The following is a 17544-nucleotide window of genomic DNA, read 5'->3' as shown; positions in this document are numbered from 1 at the left end:
TCTTCTGATTCGCTATATATACTTATATACTTCGCGCAATACCTACTCCGGGACTTTACGGTAGTGCATTGACGTTACAGACAAAAAACCCTTACTTGAAGCGCGGCAACGCGATAAAATAATTAGAGATGTTTTCCCTCTTGTAAGAACTAAAGCAGCCTGGCTTTCTAAACAGCATCTGTGCGCGTCTTCCTGGTCACCGAGATACCACGGGCCTTCGAGAGAGAGTTGGGGAAGACGCCAAGGGGGCGGAGCTTACGTCCATGCCCCAGTGTCGCGCCTTGAGGAGCATGAAGGCCCGCACGGTGTCGTCCGAGAGGCCCCAATGTGTGGGCGGCAGCATGGCGTCCCGGGCGCGGTTGCAGGGCAGCGAGGGACGGGTGGCGAGACCCTGTACGCCTTCGAGGAGCGCCCATGGGTCCCGGAACTGCTGGCCCGGGAGGCCGCACAGTTCCACGCCTGAGAAGACCACACAAATGAATCTGGGTTAGCACTTTCAGCTAAGGCATTTGGCAAGTAGGTAGTTTGTGATTACAGGTAATGGAGCACACATGAATGTCGCTTGTGGGACATTTAATGTCCCACGAGGGACATGTATGTCAAGCAACCGTGTCTCCTGTAGGCAGCAGTACTTGCCCCCAAAAGGGACATTGCCGCCATGCTTTTAAGTATGCCATGCGATTAAGTATGCGTGTCATTATGAATTGCTTTGCTTGTGGGATATTAAATCTTCCACAGTAGACATTCATGTCTGGTGACAATTTCCCTTGTGAGACTACAGTGCTGCTTCCCAACAGGGTCATTGGGGTCATGATGTGCTAGTATGCGCATCTGTACACCCATTTGTCACCGTCCCTGGTGAGGGGAATGACTGTAATGACACTCGCTGCCAAGATAGCATACTTACATTCGCATTTAAGAATGTTCGCTTGGAGCTTGTTTTACATGATATTGCACTATAAGGGCATTATCTCAAATCGTTAATGTAACAGAGTGGTTTAGAACCGTTCCTTACGTCACAGAGCAAAAAAAATATTTAGGAGCCCTCCTTGTGGCAAATCAGTGGGGGGTTGTGCGTGACTTAAACCGTGCATATACCGTACACGACAAATCGCGGGAGCAACCAGGATTTGAAACAGTACCATTTCAATGCTCCAAAGTTCGGAGTAGCCGGTTGCACTTTCCACTAGAGCTAACCCCAAAAGAAAATCAATTCTCTCTCTCTCTCTCTTTTGTTTGATATTGGGAGCGCAGCGCCACCTGAAATGAATCAACGTGGGATCAATGGATCACGAAACCTTGTAGCAAACTGGTGACGTTTGAAACTACGGTTCGAACGCTTTGTAATAACAACAGGCGGGTACGATAGAAAAGATTTACGAAAGCCACCCGTCCTTCTACCATTGGCTGAAGAATGCGCAGAAGCTTTCAGCACTACTCCAAGGCTCATACGGGAAAGTCTCGAAATCGTTCGGCTAGGAAGACTTGAGAACGGAGCCGAAAAGGTAAGGGAAAACAAACATTGTGGCGCCGTACATGCATAGTTTATTGCGGAACTTTAAGGAGACCGAGAAATATAACAACTTAAGGGTCTTTCCAACTCTCCAGAAAACAAGAACAAGAAATCAATCCAAATTTTCTGGGCAGTAGGTTTCGTGGCTAACAAAAATCCCCTTTTTTAGCTCCCCCCCCCCCCCCCCCCCTCCTTGAAAAGAAAAATATTTTCGTGGTATTTTCGCTCCCTTTTGTGAAATTGTTGTTCATTCGTAAACTTTACACTTGCGGGAACATAAAAGAATGCTTGGGGCCATTGCTTTGCCCTCAAACATTTTCTGTCATTGGGATAGGGGGAATAGTTGGGGGGTGGCGAGTAGACGAGGTCACTGACTCTGCCTGCCGCCAAAAAAATGACTACCAATAACTCTTTTCTGTCGCAAGACCTGAGCCATTGTCCCGGGCGGCTTCGACGTCTGCTCTCTACACGGCATTCCGCCGCCGGTCTGCGATCTCTGCGAAGAAAAGCAGAAATGAAAACAGTCTGAAGGTCGGCAGTGCATGTAGAGTACTCCCCGTTGTCATGAAGCTGCTGCTTTTTGCTTAGAATCGGGCATCGATTTTGAAACTTAATTTTCCCGCCTTGTCGTGTTCTCCTCCTGCCTTTCTTCTGTTGGCCTTTCCTCTCCACGTTTATACGAAATCCTGCGTATACCGCTACCTTTACTCCGCGGAAAATACCCACGTCAGGTCAACCAGTCGCTGCCTCGACGAACGGAACGTGCTCGCAATGGTCCCAAGGCTGTTTGTGGACACTTGGTTATACACTGCCTTGACAGTGAGTGTTTGTTAAGCTGTTATCAGAGTTCTGCCATCGAAAGAGGGGGTACCGAGTTGCATACAAACTCGCCGAGGCTGACCGAAGTTTCGCCACGGTGTGTTGTGGGATAAGGATGCCGCTGTCTCTGCTGCCGAAGAAAAAAAGAGACTAAACTGTTAGGTTGAATGGTCGCTAAATGCGAAAAATAGCGTATATGTGAAACCACGACCAGTCCGTTGTCGCTGCTGTTTTAACATCTCTATACCACGTCGTCATAGCGCCTTTCCTGGCGTCTATAGTGTACGAAGTGCCTGTCACGTTAGTACACTGAAAAATTAATAGCGTAGGGAAAATATTTTCTCAAAATGTTATTGCTACCACACGATTCTCAATACTTTATTACAGTGGAGTACTTTTTCTAAAAGTGTGTCTATTGCCGTTTGTCCATCGTCAGTAACGTTGCGCATGCGCTGCTGCCAATCACAGGTACAAAATATTATCTCTCTACGGAAGTTTGAAAGATCGAAGCCAGACTCCCCAACTTCTGAGGCGAGGGGAAATCGCACCATCGCTGATAACAAAGAGATTTGTATTCAGATGTCGGGGCCTGTTCTAACGCTTAAAGGAGACATGAGGAGAAAGTTTGGTTCATTCGAAAGACTCTTTTGTCCAGATAACAATCGTACCAATTTTATCGCAAACTTCAAACAAATAATGGAGATATTAAGAAAACATGTGAAGCAGTAGTTACTCCCTAGCCACTGTCCCGCAACTTTCCTAGGACGTCAGAGAATATGGTTTGGGTGAACGGCGGCCGTCTACCTAAACCACAGCTGGGATACATGACTGGATGATTGTAATGGGGCGTCTAGTTTCGTTTGACCGCACCATTTGAATGCTAATGTGCAGTTACCACGCTAAAAAGTACGCTTTTGTGGGGGCCCATATGATGTCACTGTTGCCCCTAACACGCCACTGTAGCGCAAAATGTATTTTTTCAATACTTCTTGCGTTTTTTTTTTTCGGTTGAAGAACAGCTTTTGTGGCTGGAGTGGAACTGAGTGAGGTACGTAAGCCAAGTTCTTTCATATTAATTGAAGTTGTATTTTGTCGTCATGGCTCCTCTGAGAGGCGAAACCAAAATTGATACAAGTTTCGACATTTCCGCGGAGTTAGTCATATAAACACCAGAAAAAAACTCGGAGGACGACCACCGTTTACAAATCGCATAGCTGTAATTCTAGAGCTGTCGTTGTGGATCTATTCAAGTTGTCGTTGCTAGCGTAAGCGCCTATACTTGGAGTAAAAACACAGCGACGCATTTGTGTTTTTTCTTTCTCACTTTTTATACGCCTGCTGGCGCTGTTTCGGAGTCTTTACGCTTCGAGTTATGTAGGGGGCAGATGGATGCGCACCGTGTCCCAGTTCGAAAAACATTGCACGTACAGCGAAAAATTATTGTCATTACGACTACGTCGACAGAACACGATTTGTAAAAGTAAGGGAAGCCGCTCAAGTACTTAGTCCAAAATATAATCCTCAGAATGATTGCCCCTGCACAAAAATGTCATTCCGGCTAAAACAGAATTCCAATGCCGAACACGAGGGTTCTGGTCTGGGCATGTTGGTAGAACATTACAAAGAATTGAAGCGCTGGGACAACGGGACAAGCGAATCAACACACTCAAGGCGCTTCGTAAGGTGCTAGAAAAGATCGTACGCTAGTTCTGGACAGTTACGTTCAACATCTTCATAATGTATACACCAAACAAGCATAATACCTTAGGCTGAAATTACATCTAGCTCTTAGCACCCTGATGACGTTGCCTTGGTAAGTAACTCGGGGGACGAATCGCAAAGCATGATTCCCGCACTAGGCAAGCATAATAGAATCGTGGGCCGGAAAATTCCTTAGCATAAAAGTAAAGTAATGCTCAATAGCCTAGGGAGTGCACAGCAGTTTTCAGATAGGTGGTGAGGCAGTGGAAGTGGTAAGCGAGTATATCTACTAAGGCCAAGTAATGACCCCGGATCCCAACCACAAGACAGAGATAATTAGAAGAGTAAGAATGGGGTGGAGTGCATTCGGCAGGCATCCTCAGATCCAACGGCATCCTCAGGCATCCAACGGCAGCTTACCATTGTCCCTGAAGAAGAAAGTGTGTGACAGCTGCATCCTACCTACGGGCTCACCTACGGGCCAGAAACTTGGTTGCTGACTAAGAGGGTTCAAGTTTAATTGAGGACGACTCAGCGGGCAATGAACGGAAGATGATAGGTTTAACATTAAGGGACAAGAGAGAGAGCGAAAAAAACTTTATTCAACTGAGCTGGTCTTTAGCGTGAGAAGTTGGTGGTCGTTGTTATCAGCCCAACGACGACCGAGGCGGCCCTTGCGATCAGGGAGGTCTATACCTCCCTGTCGTGGGATGCCAGTGCTTCTCTCCGCTGCTCAGATGTGGTGATTCGGGGATAGGGTTTTGGGGGCAGGCCCACAGAATGTGGGGTGGGGCTGTGCAGAGGGTACAGCTCGGGGATGGGACTTGTGTTGGGTGGATTAGGTGCAGGCGGGTTGGGTGTGGGTATGTGTTTGTTTGTATGAGCCTCCAGTCTTGCTCTTGGGCTGTTGTTTATCCCGGGTGCGGGGGTGCTAGCTTTCGGCGGCAAAGGCGGTAATGTTCCGTAATATCGGTATAGTTAAGGAGACAGTCTCTGGATGACCTAGCCCCGTGGGATGGGTCGGGCGCCACTCCAGCTCGGAGGGTAAGATCTCGAGCCTGAGAGTGTGCGGTTTCGTTGCCTTCCTGTCCCCCGGGGTCAGCGAACAAACGCGTGTTAAGGACATATTACTAGAAATTCAGTAGAAATGGACGTGGGCAGTGCATGTAATGCGAAGGCAAGATAACCGTTGGTCATTAAGGGTAACAGAGTGGATCCCTAGAGAAGGCAAGAGTGGCAGGGGGTAGCAGAAAGTTGGACGGCAGGTGAGATCAAGAAGCGGGGATAAATTTGATGACATTTAACTCGCGCCGTGTGATGGGGGGGGGGGGGGGGGCGAGGTGTAAGGTGTCACTTGCACCAGATTCGCAAAGTAGCAAACTATTTTTTCTGCGGTCAGATTCTGTCTAGAAAGTTAAGCAAACGTGTATTTACTTGGTGAGGTGGGCCATACGCTTCTCTGACGATACACACAGGGTCGTAGCTAAGATTTGCCAGGAACTCATCACGCAAATACAAGGGGTGCTCAAGTGTCGTCCAAGGAAGGCGAGTTGCTTGGAAAACAAGAGATAGTAGCGAGAAGAACGGGAAAGACACAACAGGGTATAGACCTAGGGTACAAAAGAAGTGCAGGTTTTGAGACACCACGGCATACGTGAATGTGACACACCGAAAGAAGGAGATGTACAGGAGATAAAATTAAAGCAATTGTCTTCCCGTGAGCTCACTTGTTTGCGAATGGAGCGGCCTCTTTTGAGAGGCTCCGCGGCAGACACTTATTTCCCACCAGATATTTGCGCCTAAGCTACTGAACTAGCCGCTGGCCCTATGAGAGAGCCTAAATCGCTTTAAACGGTATCGGCACCTGTCTTAGCTGTTTTTTTTAAAGCGAAGTTTTTAATGCGATAAAACGCACTGCAGAAAAGCCAAACTTGCTGCTGGAAAGCCAACTTTACAACGTTGGTTTTCGCAAAGGGCACATCAGTCACACACCGCGTAAATAATGGAATGTCGCTGCATGCTTAACAGGGGTTGTGGCATGACGTTGTGGCAGACGAATGAAGTTTAGTCTCATACGGTTGAGTTATGATGATGATGATGATTATGATGCTGCTGCTGCTGCTGAAGATGATGAAAGCATTCTCTAATAGTTGCAGAGATGGCACGTTTGATCATAGTACTATCCATTTGGAAGCACAAATCAACGACAGGGCCGAGCTAACCGAATCAGCATATTCAAATGACCCAGTCAAGGACTAATAGATACGAAATTATAACATCACATTCGCTTAGCTCAGTCGGACTTAGGCTGATTGGATTGTGGACTTTGCAGCTGCATCGCTTTTCATGATTCTTTCAAAGTGGGCGTTAGATTTTTTTTACGCCGCAGACAATCCCCTCTATGCCATTGTTGCGTCGTCAGAAAAACTGGAAGCTCGTGTGCTGAAAGCAACAATGTTATGTCAACAACGAACGCTTTTCGACTCTCAAGGTCAGGCTTATTTCTCAGCGCTTACCGCCAATACTAGTCATTAAAGACCGCTTCCGTACAACACGATGTTCACGCACAAATGGGCCTGCCGCTTCGGGGTTCCATAATAGCGGGATTATAACCGACAAACCAGAATGGCACGTCTGGCCACAGCCACATCGGTAGTGTCGCCGAAATAACGAGATGCGATGTGCCGATGTCAGGGAAGTGCTTGGAAACGCGTATTTGTACAGCACTTGTACGGCCGCTACGCCGCTTTGATAGAGGTCGTAAAACAGAATGACCGTCCGTTAAGGTCCCGCGTCTGATCCCGCCTGCCGGACAACCGGACAAAAGAAAACAAAAATTGCTCTGTTTGCGGGAATCAACGCCACTTTTTATCAGCTCTGGTATTCTTGGTATTTTTCGTCGATGGACCCGAACAGTTAATATCGGCAATTAGAAAGGTAATCACGGGGTCTTAAAGATAAAGGAGTTCGGCACATCTAACACTCGTTACAGGTTTAGGGTGGTGAGTGTACAGTTCTGGTCCGCCTCAGCCAGTTTTCTTAGACTCATTGACACCTTTATGGTGGCTCTCAAGTGGTCGAGCAGCCTCTTAATGCGACAGCAGAGTCATTTGAGCAGCGAATTTGCTAGGGGGAGAACAATTATTTCGCCGGCTTGCAGCGTGCGCCGTAGCGTGCGTCAGATATAGGTAACAGAATTATGGCCACATAGAAGAGGCCCTGTTGTCATCCAGCTCAAGAGTAAAAATAAATTATAGATATCCTAACACAATTCTCCGGCTATTATTTAAAACCTACGAATGACAAACTTAACTTGACAGGTAAACAAAGAAGTTGGCTCCAATCCGCGCTGTGAATGGGGTTGGAAAGCAAAGCTTTAAACGACAACCACACCAATTGCCCAAGCGACGTCACTTGAATTCATACACGTGGCTCTACAAAGAGTGAAACCAGAGATTCTGCCATCTGTTACCTATGATTCCAGCCAGAAACCACCTTCCCCCTCCCCAACCACTGAATCAAAAGCAGCTTCTGTCTCCCCTGTCTCCCCTGTCTCCACGTGTGGGTGTAGCTTAGTCGCTAAGACGACGGGCTCTTGCTCCGCTTCTCTTTAAGTCCAGGTTCGAGGCCTAGCGGTGCGAGTAGTTTAATGTAGCCTGTTATCACTAAAAAACAGCGCAGGGACAAGGGTGGAAGAAGTGGCAAACTAGATCGCTCTCCCGTGCTCGTCCCTGCGCTGTTCTTTAGTTGGGGTAATGTGTACCCAACTAGCCCTACGTCAAGCCTTAGTAAGTTATTTAGCCTAATTAGGAGTATCTGGTGGCGCATACGACGAAACCGTTGGCTGGTAAAGGTGGAAAGCTTTTCTTTAAAAACTCTCCGAGGGCACCTAAGCCGTTCACATCAGTTCTGAATGCAAAATAATTAATATACAGTTTTCCGAACGGGTATGCCTGTGTTGTGGGAACCTCCGTGCTCCGCGGAGATGCCCCTGGCTCACGCGACATTCCGTTCTGGCATTCTGTTATCCAGGGGAAACAAGCCTGGCATTTCCTGTATAACATTATAATACAGCGCCAGGTACTAGTTCCCTTTCTACACTTCTATTCTTTTAGGCAACTACTTAATGAGCAGCACTGCTCTGTCTCGGTAGCCTAGGTGTAAAATCGCGAGTTTTGGAGCAAACGCCCAGCCACAGCTGCGGAGTGTTAAACTAAACGCCGCACTACTTTCTTGGGCTACTCGAACGCGGAATTTAGGTCTGTCCATCTGTCTGTCGGTCTGTGTCTGTCTGTCCCTTTATTTAGCCGCCCAAGAAAATGCAGTGCAGAAGTTGAACGAAACGTTTATAGACCCACAGTTGTTTCTACACATCTTGGTCTGGTGACAAAGTTCATACTTGTCAAGATTGTTCAGCCAAAATAAAACATTGCGGATATCTGAGGAAAAACACCATTACACAGGTGATATTCGCAGTGTTCCTTTATGAAAAATGACATGACTGCTTCGTGGTTCAGATAACAAATGAAATACTAGCCCCTGCATAAATGGTAGATAGAATAGATAGATATTACGGGCCGGCCCTTTAGAGCGAGTGGATGCATCAGGTTGCGGGGAAATGGCAAATCATAACAATCTCCACCCCAGCCGACAGATTAGAACTAGCGGAGCTTTCGAAGTTAATCAATAAGCGTAAGACAGCTGACACACGGAAGTATAATATGAAGAGGATCGAATATGCTGTAAAGAACGGAGGCAGGCTTAAAACAGTGAAGAGGCGTCTTGGCGTGGGGAAAAATCAGATGTATGCACTTAAAGACAAGCCAGGAATGTCATCACAAAAATGGATAAAATAGTCATAGAAGCCGAGGAGTTCTACACAGATTTGTACAGTAGCTGGGACCTCCAGGATAATACTGAACGAGAAAGCAGTTCAGAGGAGATAGGCATCCCACCAGTAACGACAGAAGAAGTAAGGAAGGCTTTTAAAGAAATACGGGGGGCAAGGCACCTGGTGAAGACCAGATAACAGCAGAACTCTTGAATGATGGTGGGCAAATTGTACTAGTAAAACTGGACTACCTGTACAAGTAATGCCTAATGACCGCGAGTGTACCGGAATCTTGGAAGAACGCGAACATCATACTAATCCATAAGAAAGGTGACATGAAGGACTTGAAAACTTAGAGGCCGGTCAGCTTACAGTCAGTGGTCTACAAGATATTTACCAGGGTAATCGCTAACAGAATTTCTGCAACCTTAGATTTCAGTCAACCTAAAGAACAAGCAGGGTTTAGTAAATGCTATTCAACAATGGACCATATTCACACGATCAATCAGGTGATAGAGAAGTGCGCTGAGTATACTGAACCCCTATATATAGCCTTCATAGATTATGAGAAAGCATTTGACTCGGTCGAAACCCTAGCAGTCATTCAGGCATTACGGAACCAGGGGGTAGATGAGCATTATGTAAGAATACTAGAGGATATCTACTATGGGTCCACAGCTACCATCATCCTCCATAAGGAGAGCAGTAAAATACCTATAAGGAAGGGTGTCAGACAAGCAGACGCAATCTCTCCAATGTTATTCACAGCATGCTTACAAGAAGTATTCAGAACGCTGGATTGGGAACAGGTGGGTGTAAGGGTTAATGGAGAATTCCTCAGTAACCTCAGATTTGCTGATGACGCTGCCTTGCTAAGTAACTCGGGGGACGAATAGCAAAGCATGCTTCCTGCACTGGACAAACAGAGTAGAATCGTGGGCCTGAAAATTATTACGCAGAAAACTAAAGTAATGATCGATAAACTCGGGACAGCACAGCAGTTTGAGATAGGTGGTGAGGCAGTGGAAGTGGTAAGCGAATATATCTACTTAGGCCAAGTTGTGACCCCAGATCCCAACCATGAGGCAGAGATAATTAGAAGGATCAGAATGGGGTGGGGTGCATATGGCAGACATTCTCAGATAATGAATAGCAGCCTACCATTGTCGCTGAAGAAGAAAGTGTATGACAGCTGCATCTTACCGGTGCTACTTACGGGGCAGAAACTTGGAGGCTCACTAAGAGGGTTCAACTTAAATTGAGGACGACTCAGCGAAAAATGGAACCTAAGATGATAGGTGTAACATTAAGGGACAAGAAGAGAGCGGAGTGGGTCAGGGAGCAAACTGGTGTTAAAGACATATTAGTAGAAATTAAGAAGAAGAAATGGACGTGGGCAGGGCATGTAATGCGAAGGCAAGATAACCGTTGGTCATTAAGGGTAACAGAGTGGATCCCTAGAGAAGGCAAGCGTTGCAGGGGGCGGCAGAAGGTTAGATGGGAAGATTAGATCAAGTTTGCGGGGATAAATTGGTCGCAGCTAGCACAGGACCGGGCTAATTGGAGATTAATGGGAGATATCTTTGCCCTGCAGTGGGCATAGATATGGTGACGATAATGATGATACTGATGATGATGATGATGATGATGATGATTTGAAGTGATGTTAGTTCGAAGGAACACGTTAAAAATATGTGTTGGACAGCAAAAATTAATCTCCGGTTCTTGCGTATGAAGCTAAAGCTCGCTTCGAATGACGCCAAACTAACTGCCTCTTTATATGTAATAAGACCGACATACGAAAATGCTAATATCATATGGGGCTCTTATGAACCAAGATTATTCAATAGGATTGAAACAGTCCAACAAAGAGCAGCCCGATTTATTTTGTGTCGTTACTCTCGAAGTAAGTCTGTTACAGAAATGTTGCAAATACGTAAATTACCCTTCCTAGCTGACCGACGCCACCGGGACACACGAATGTACCTTTTCGTACCCCGGAAAAAGCATTTTAAAATAAAAACCACTAAATATGTACTCCCACAACAAGGCCCATATGAACATAATTGTCCGTATATCTCAACTGCACATAGATGCAGATACCAAATCTTTTTCCCCAGAGCAATAAATGAACAGAACACGCCACCAATAACCGTTATTCAGAGCGACACGTAACGCGCAGCTTCAGGACAAGCTGAAGCGACTGATGTCGTAAACAAAATTCTGTGCATTGTGGAAGCTATGAAACTGTTTGAATTCGCTTGCAACAAAATATTACTCTTAAGTTTGCACTGGTGTTTTATTCAGGTACGTTCAATTTGACTACACTGACGTACAATTTGCGTACACTGTGTACAATGTACATTTTCTTGTTCTTATACTCTGTGCTGCAACCCCACCCCTTTAAAGACCTCCGGACTAACGGTATGCTAAATAAATAATAAATGAAGAATATCCCCTTTCGGGAACATTTGGAGTGAAGTGAACAAATACGCCGGCCCTTTTTTTTTTTGTCACGCCCTGTGGAATGCGTCGCAGTCAGTGACGGCGCCGCCGCCACCTTTCTCGCTCAATAGGCCAATTTCTTTCGCGTTATTATTTTTGTTTTGCTATACTGGTTTCAATTTGAGAACAGCAATGATAACTGCTTATCACTGTTCCATCACACGGCGCTAACCCCGTAATAAAGGTATCTGGGCGAGCACAAAGCAAAAATAGGTGCAAAAAAGAACACTAAGAAACTTTGTGCACTAGCGAGTGTAAAATATTAAAGCCAGATTCGGTGGGACAAGCAAATCTTCTCGAGCATGAAGCTCGTTTTCTCAAAGGTCGCGCACTTTGACGTCACTGGTTTGTCCCCACGGCGGAGGATTATAGTACATGTGCTGTTACCGTTCTTACTAAATTAACTTGAATCTGGCTATAGAGGAGGATGCGTTCCTGCTACGAAAGGCGATTAAAAAGTTGCAGAAGCTAAAATGTACAGTACAGCTGCACTCGACACGAGCGCAAACAACTCCCAGATTTATTACCACAACACTAATGTTTACGCAAAAAACACTCGTGCATGCAGCCCTGCTTTTTCAGGGACCTCTCGCGCTGAAAGCTGTCATCGCGATATTTAGTGGCCAAAAGCGTTGCCTCCCAATTTGCATTTATACTCCTGGATTTCGATTTAAGCACAACCTTTGCGTTTTAGAAAGCTAGCGCGAGTTCCTGCACCTCGCTTCACAGTAATTCCTGGCTGTGAAAGGCCCCGGAAGTTCACCGGGCAAGAGCGGGAAATGAGGGCGCAAATAATGTCCGCGTCTCGAATATTGAACGAGCTGGAGCGGGGCGAAAGCTCGAAGATAGAATAATGGAATCCGAGCAAACAGGTTCCCTAGCTTCTTTCATTTATTTGCCTTATGCTGATAATGTTATGCAGATAGAAAGAGTTCGGTACGTACGATTCAGATTTATATTGTCCTCCCATTCCTAACCTAATTTTAAAATTTCCGTTATTACTGCTGCTAAATGCTTCCACCAGAGTCGAATGAACTTTGCTGTGTTTTTTTTAATGCGCATGCGTTGATTAGCTTCTTCGCTACAGTTACTAGTCAGAAAAATGCGCACGTGCCAGCACTGCATTTCAGTATGCTGTACGTTCGCCAGATTAGCGACTACAGCCACTGCTTCAAATCTTAACGCGAATAACGACGCAGTGGACTTCTTAATTAACGGAGCTCATACAATCAAAAGAGGCGCTTCTATTGACACCATGATTCAACCGGTTCGAAACCAAAGCTCCTTACTTAAGAGAAGAATGGTTAAAACGCGAAGATTGCTCCCATGCAACCTGAGTGAAAGTCAAAGTCCAAAGTCCAAACTGCTTAGACCGTGTCGGAATGGTGGAATCGGATAAACGTCGGTTTCATAACCCAAGGGGTCCAGGCTGTATTCCGAACACGGCAAACATCCTTCTTTTTTTAGGCGCTTGGTGTGCTTTGCGGAAGCACATCATCAGCAGGTGCCTTCCTATTGTGTGAAGTTGGATTTCCTGTTTTCGCGTATGGTCGCCATCAGTGAGGAAAAAAAAAACACTTCCGCTTTTAAAAAAACCTTTGAATCTAAATGTTTAGATTTCCAATGTAATGAGCTATGTAAAAATTCAAGTTAATTACACGAGTTAATTACACGAGGTCTTTTCTTACCTTAGACACATTATATAATTACACAACGTAACTACTTGACATAGACACATTAGATAATTACTCAAGATCATTCTCTCCGGAATATTCTTGCGATATTTTCCGCTGATTCTGTACCTGTATGTATGTGTAACTTTGCATTGAATAATTTGAGGGGTAATATTGTTAAATATTACTGTCACAACTAAGCCCAACTTTCGCCCGAACAAAAAAAAATATCTATGCTCACCCCTTGTATTAGCTATGAATGAATGGAATTCTTTACCAAGCTATAGCCTAGCGGAACAAACACACGCCTCTTCTTTACAAACCGCACTCCTCGCACGACGAAAAATACTCTGTAACTTGTTTTTATCACGTTTATCCTTTCTAGGCTGTAAATCTGTGTTCTTGCTTGTACAATACCATATTTCTTGTCACTTTTTCCATGTTTGTTTTTGGATACAATGTTTAGCGCTGTATTTTACAATTGTCGTATATACTTCTCGTGTTCTTACGGTATTCCAATGTCACTTTTGTTGTCTCAATTTTTCTTTTTTGCAATATTGCGTGTTTCGTCAGCTTTCCACTCATTTCCCCCAAGTAATGCCCCGTTGGGCCCATACGACACATAAGGCACAAAAAAGGCTGAATGGAATTTTGTTTGAACTTTAACATGATATTTTTCATAGCTCTCCCGGCTTTTGTTAGACGGGCGACAATGCGTTATTTGCCGAGAAGTCAGTAAATATGGCTGGCACTTCTCTCTCTCCCGTTTACCTTTCATTTTTTGTGACGCAACCCTGGCGCAGATATCAGGGACCGGTGTGGTCTATAGCCTAAACGGTTGGTGCTAGGAGCTTTAGCTCACACTGGCAACGGTAGCTTTTACGTCTCCAAGCCATGGCCGATCCCGATACCGTTTCTCTGGCTGAGGAGGGAGGCTTGGACTTTGATTATGTATCTTCGACGGAATGAGAAATGCTTTTAAATTCTCGAGATTTCGGCGTACCCGCCTATGCCGGATTCTCAGGACAGCCGTCTGCGGGCGAAGCCTCTCCTGAAGCACGGCCGCTCGATGGAAACTAGTTTCCATCGAGCGGCCGTGCCTGAAGCACGGCCGTGCCTGAAGTGACAAGCGCCGTTTCGAATATCAAGCGCGGCGTTCCAGCTGCCGCCGCTCAGAAGGGCGCCTTCACCTCACCTCTTCTGGCGACCACAGCCACCTCATAATATCTCCCCTCGCGCGAACGTAGCGTGAAATAAACACTCTCTTCCCGGTAGCCGTGTCGAGTAGTCGTCGCCATCGTCGTTGCTCGCGCTTCCACTGTCCCGAACATAAGAATGAAAGAGCGACACACGCTTTACGGATTATCAACAAGGGCTCACGGCGAACGGAAGAGCACAAGGGTGGAGCGGCCAGCTAACCACCCGACGTAAGTACCTTTATCAGGCAATAAGGTTCGAACTGCGAGAGGCCACGCTTTACCAATAGCCACATCCGCGCGCGGAGAACAAGAGACTGCATGCTCAGGCAGGTCGCTGAAAGGGTCCATGAAGAGGAAATACAACTTTGTTTAACTTTAAAGAGCTAGGCTTTAGTACCTCACTCAGCTCCATTCCGGCCACGAAAGACGCTTTTTGACCGATAAAAACGCACGAAATGCTTAAGAACTTTCAAATTCCGCGCCACAGTGAGGTGTTATGGGCACGAGTGACGTCATATGGGCAAGCACTAAAACATAATTTTCAGTGTGTTAGCTGTACGTTAGCATTCAAGTTACTCGATCAAGCGCAACTAGCGGCTCCACTACAATTGTTTAGTCTTGTGTCCTGGAGATTCATTAGCTCGGCCACCGTCAATCGCCGAAACAAGATTCTGTGACGTCATAGAAAAGTTGCCGGAAACTGGCTAGCGAGTCGCGAATGCTCCACACGCTTTCTTTAATATATCCGTCATTTTTTCGAAGTTTGCGATGAAATCGGTGTTATTGTTATCAGGACAGAGAAGTCTTTCTAATGAACCAAACTTGTATTTTGTCTTCATGGCTCCTTTAACCACCTGCAGCGCATACTTTTGCCCTTTCCTGCTGGGGATAATGCTTGCACAAGCTCGGGCGTTCTCCGTGGTACGTTATTGACTTCGCTAATTGCACACCAATGCTTTTTCAAAATGAAACTGAAAGCATGATGGCACTGACTGAACTGTGACGGAAGCAGCCTGCCTCGCACATTGTGTAAAAGCTCTAGTTGTGTTGTTAAAATAAGATGTGCTCACGAAAAGCTCTTATTTGCATTTATTTCACGGGCCCAATCACCGGAGGACGGTTTAGTTCACGAAAACTTTTAGAGCTGCTTGTCCAATGAGCTCTCACCGTTCACAACTTTTGTGATGTCACCAAACCGTAGTGCCCAAAAGCGAACGGGGCGTCGACATCTGTTTTCACGTTTCTGGCATTTTTTTGCCTTATTAAACCCTGCTAGTTGCGAGAATGATGCGTATAAATTCTCGCACCATAATCTACGAATTTAGGCCGACTTTCCTCCACCATTTAAATAAAAATAAATGAATTAATTAAATAAGGACTGTGATTTCTTCAATATTTTTTGACGTTTCAGTATTCTTTATTATTTCGGGTTTTCTTATGGACAAATTACTCTACTGACATAGAGTGTTGTTGTATTCGGTCTTTTGTTATGGCGAAGTCTTTTACATACTGGTCGAAGTTGTCTGCTGGCAGGTTGTATTTACATGTATGACTATTTGTAGGGGCAAACGCTTGAAAGTATAATGAAAATCTGTGTTTATGAACCCGCGAGGTGTAGTAGTTTGTGGAAAAGTGGGCCGGAAATTTTTGTGAACTCTTTTTACCCACTTGAATGTGTGCTCTTAAGTTCTTCTTGTTGCCATTCAATATTCCAATGATTCCTTGGGTTAATATTGAGCGGTTTTAATAAACTGGAATGGAATGGGCCAGTTTATTTTTTCACCATATTTTAGTGCCGTTTTAGTGATATTTAGTTGCCATCATTGCTACTGTTACTTTTATTGCAAGTTAACGTTGTTTTGACCTGGTTTTCAATTTATTTACCCTTTCTTTAATTCTAAGCACGCTTGGATATTTCCGCCTGATAATCAAGTGCTTGTATTTTGTAAGACATTGTAATCCGGAGCGCCTTCTCCAAGAGCTGGCCCGCATTGTAGTGAACCTCGTGTATTGAAAAAATAACGCGAATAGACCTGCTGCGGTGCCTCAGTGGCTAGGCCATTGCGCAGCTAAGCCCAAGGGCGCGGGTTTTATTCTGGCCATGGTGGCTGCTCTTCAGATAGAGGTGAAAAGCGAAAACGCCCGGGTGTCGAGATTATGGCGCCCGTTGAAGATCTCCAGGTCGTCAAAATTAATCCGGAGACCTCCACTACAGCGCGTCATGCCCAGGGGCGGCATTCCCGTGTTTTGTCCCTTTTGTGTCCCTTTGAAGTGTCCCTTTTGAGCGAGCCCTGATTGGCTAAACGCGAACACCTGAATGTGACGCCATGCAAGCACGGCGGAGCTATGAGCCGTGGCTACTGGGAGCAGACGATTTGGAGCAGACGATTTTTCGTCGCCTTATTGTTGGTTCACTCGCCGAACAATAAACACATAAAAGATACTCTGATACGGTTTCAGTTCTTTAAAATGCGTTTGCAAGAACAGTTACGGCATTTGAATCAAAGGCCCACTGCTTAACCGGAAGTACGTCACTATGAAAGGGACGCAAAAGGGACGTTTTCAAAAAGGACAGTTACGAGAATACCGCCCCAGATCTAGCTTCACCGCATCAGTTTCGAAGAGTGAGTTAGTTTTAGCAAAGCTTTGATGAGCTTACCCAGAGTAGCTGCGTGGGACGTCACTAGGTAGGAATGTCGGTGGTGACGTCACGGGCAGCTAGAATGCTATGCGCGTTACAACCAGCATTCATAGGGCCTTTTTGAAATAAACTTTGGAAATGACGGTTCAGCCCTCCTGTCATATGACGCATGGATTGTTTGTTACAAGACCCCGAGCAGTTTTCACCCGGTGCGCATTCCCGCCCTTCGTTCAGCGACGTCTCTGCAGCAGAGAAAACGGACCGACTCAGGTAACTCCAACGCATCTCAACCGCCTTTTTTCCACTTTTCTCGACATTTTTTTAGAAATGTTTCCACCTGCAAACAGGCGTCTACGGCCTGGTTGCTTTAGGGTCAGGCTAGTGCCTTATATAGTGACACTAGGTCAGGCTATCGTTTCCAGGCTAGAGGAGGAGAAAAAGGGACAGAAAGGCAGCGAGGCTAACCAAGTGCAGATCCCGGTTGGCTACTTTGCACTGGGGGAGTGGGGTTCAGGGGAATAACGAAGAGTACATAGGAAGAGGAAGGAATAGGAAAGGGAGGGAGGGCACTCTAGTGCCGTTGTAGGCACTACAATCGTTCGTGTACACTCATATCGATCAGGAAGCGTATAAGGGCTTTTGTCACCTTCTGCGAAGTCGAT

The 17544-nt window shown here is 45.8% G+C and overlaps 1 protein-coding gene across 1 annotated transcript in view; it reads right to left on the bottom strand.

Annotated features, from left to right (window-relative positions):
* LOC144162644 (tyrosine-protein kinase SYK-like) overlaps nt 1-17544 on the bottom strand; it is a 193418-nt gene that overhangs the window by 90029 nt on the left and 85845 nt on the right. Inside the window, exon 3 of the mRNA XM_077693264.1 lies at nt 260-459. Within this exon, the coding sequence (XP_077549390.1) occupies nt 260-459 (200 nt within the window). The remainder of the gene's footprint in view (nt 1-259; nt 460-17544) is intronic.

This window comes from Haemaphysalis longicornis, unplaced genomic scaffold (genome assembly GCF_048455015.1).
Source record: "Haemaphysalis longicornis isolate Haplotype H1 unplaced genomic scaffold, Haemaphysalis longicornis Haplotype H1 scaffold_12, whole genome shotgun sequence".
NCBI classification, from domain to species: domain Eukaryota; kingdom Metazoa; phylum Arthropoda; class Arachnida; order Ixodida; family Ixodidae; genus Haemaphysalis; species Haemaphysalis longicornis.
This window is presented reverse-complemented; position numbering and strand designations above follow the sequence as displayed.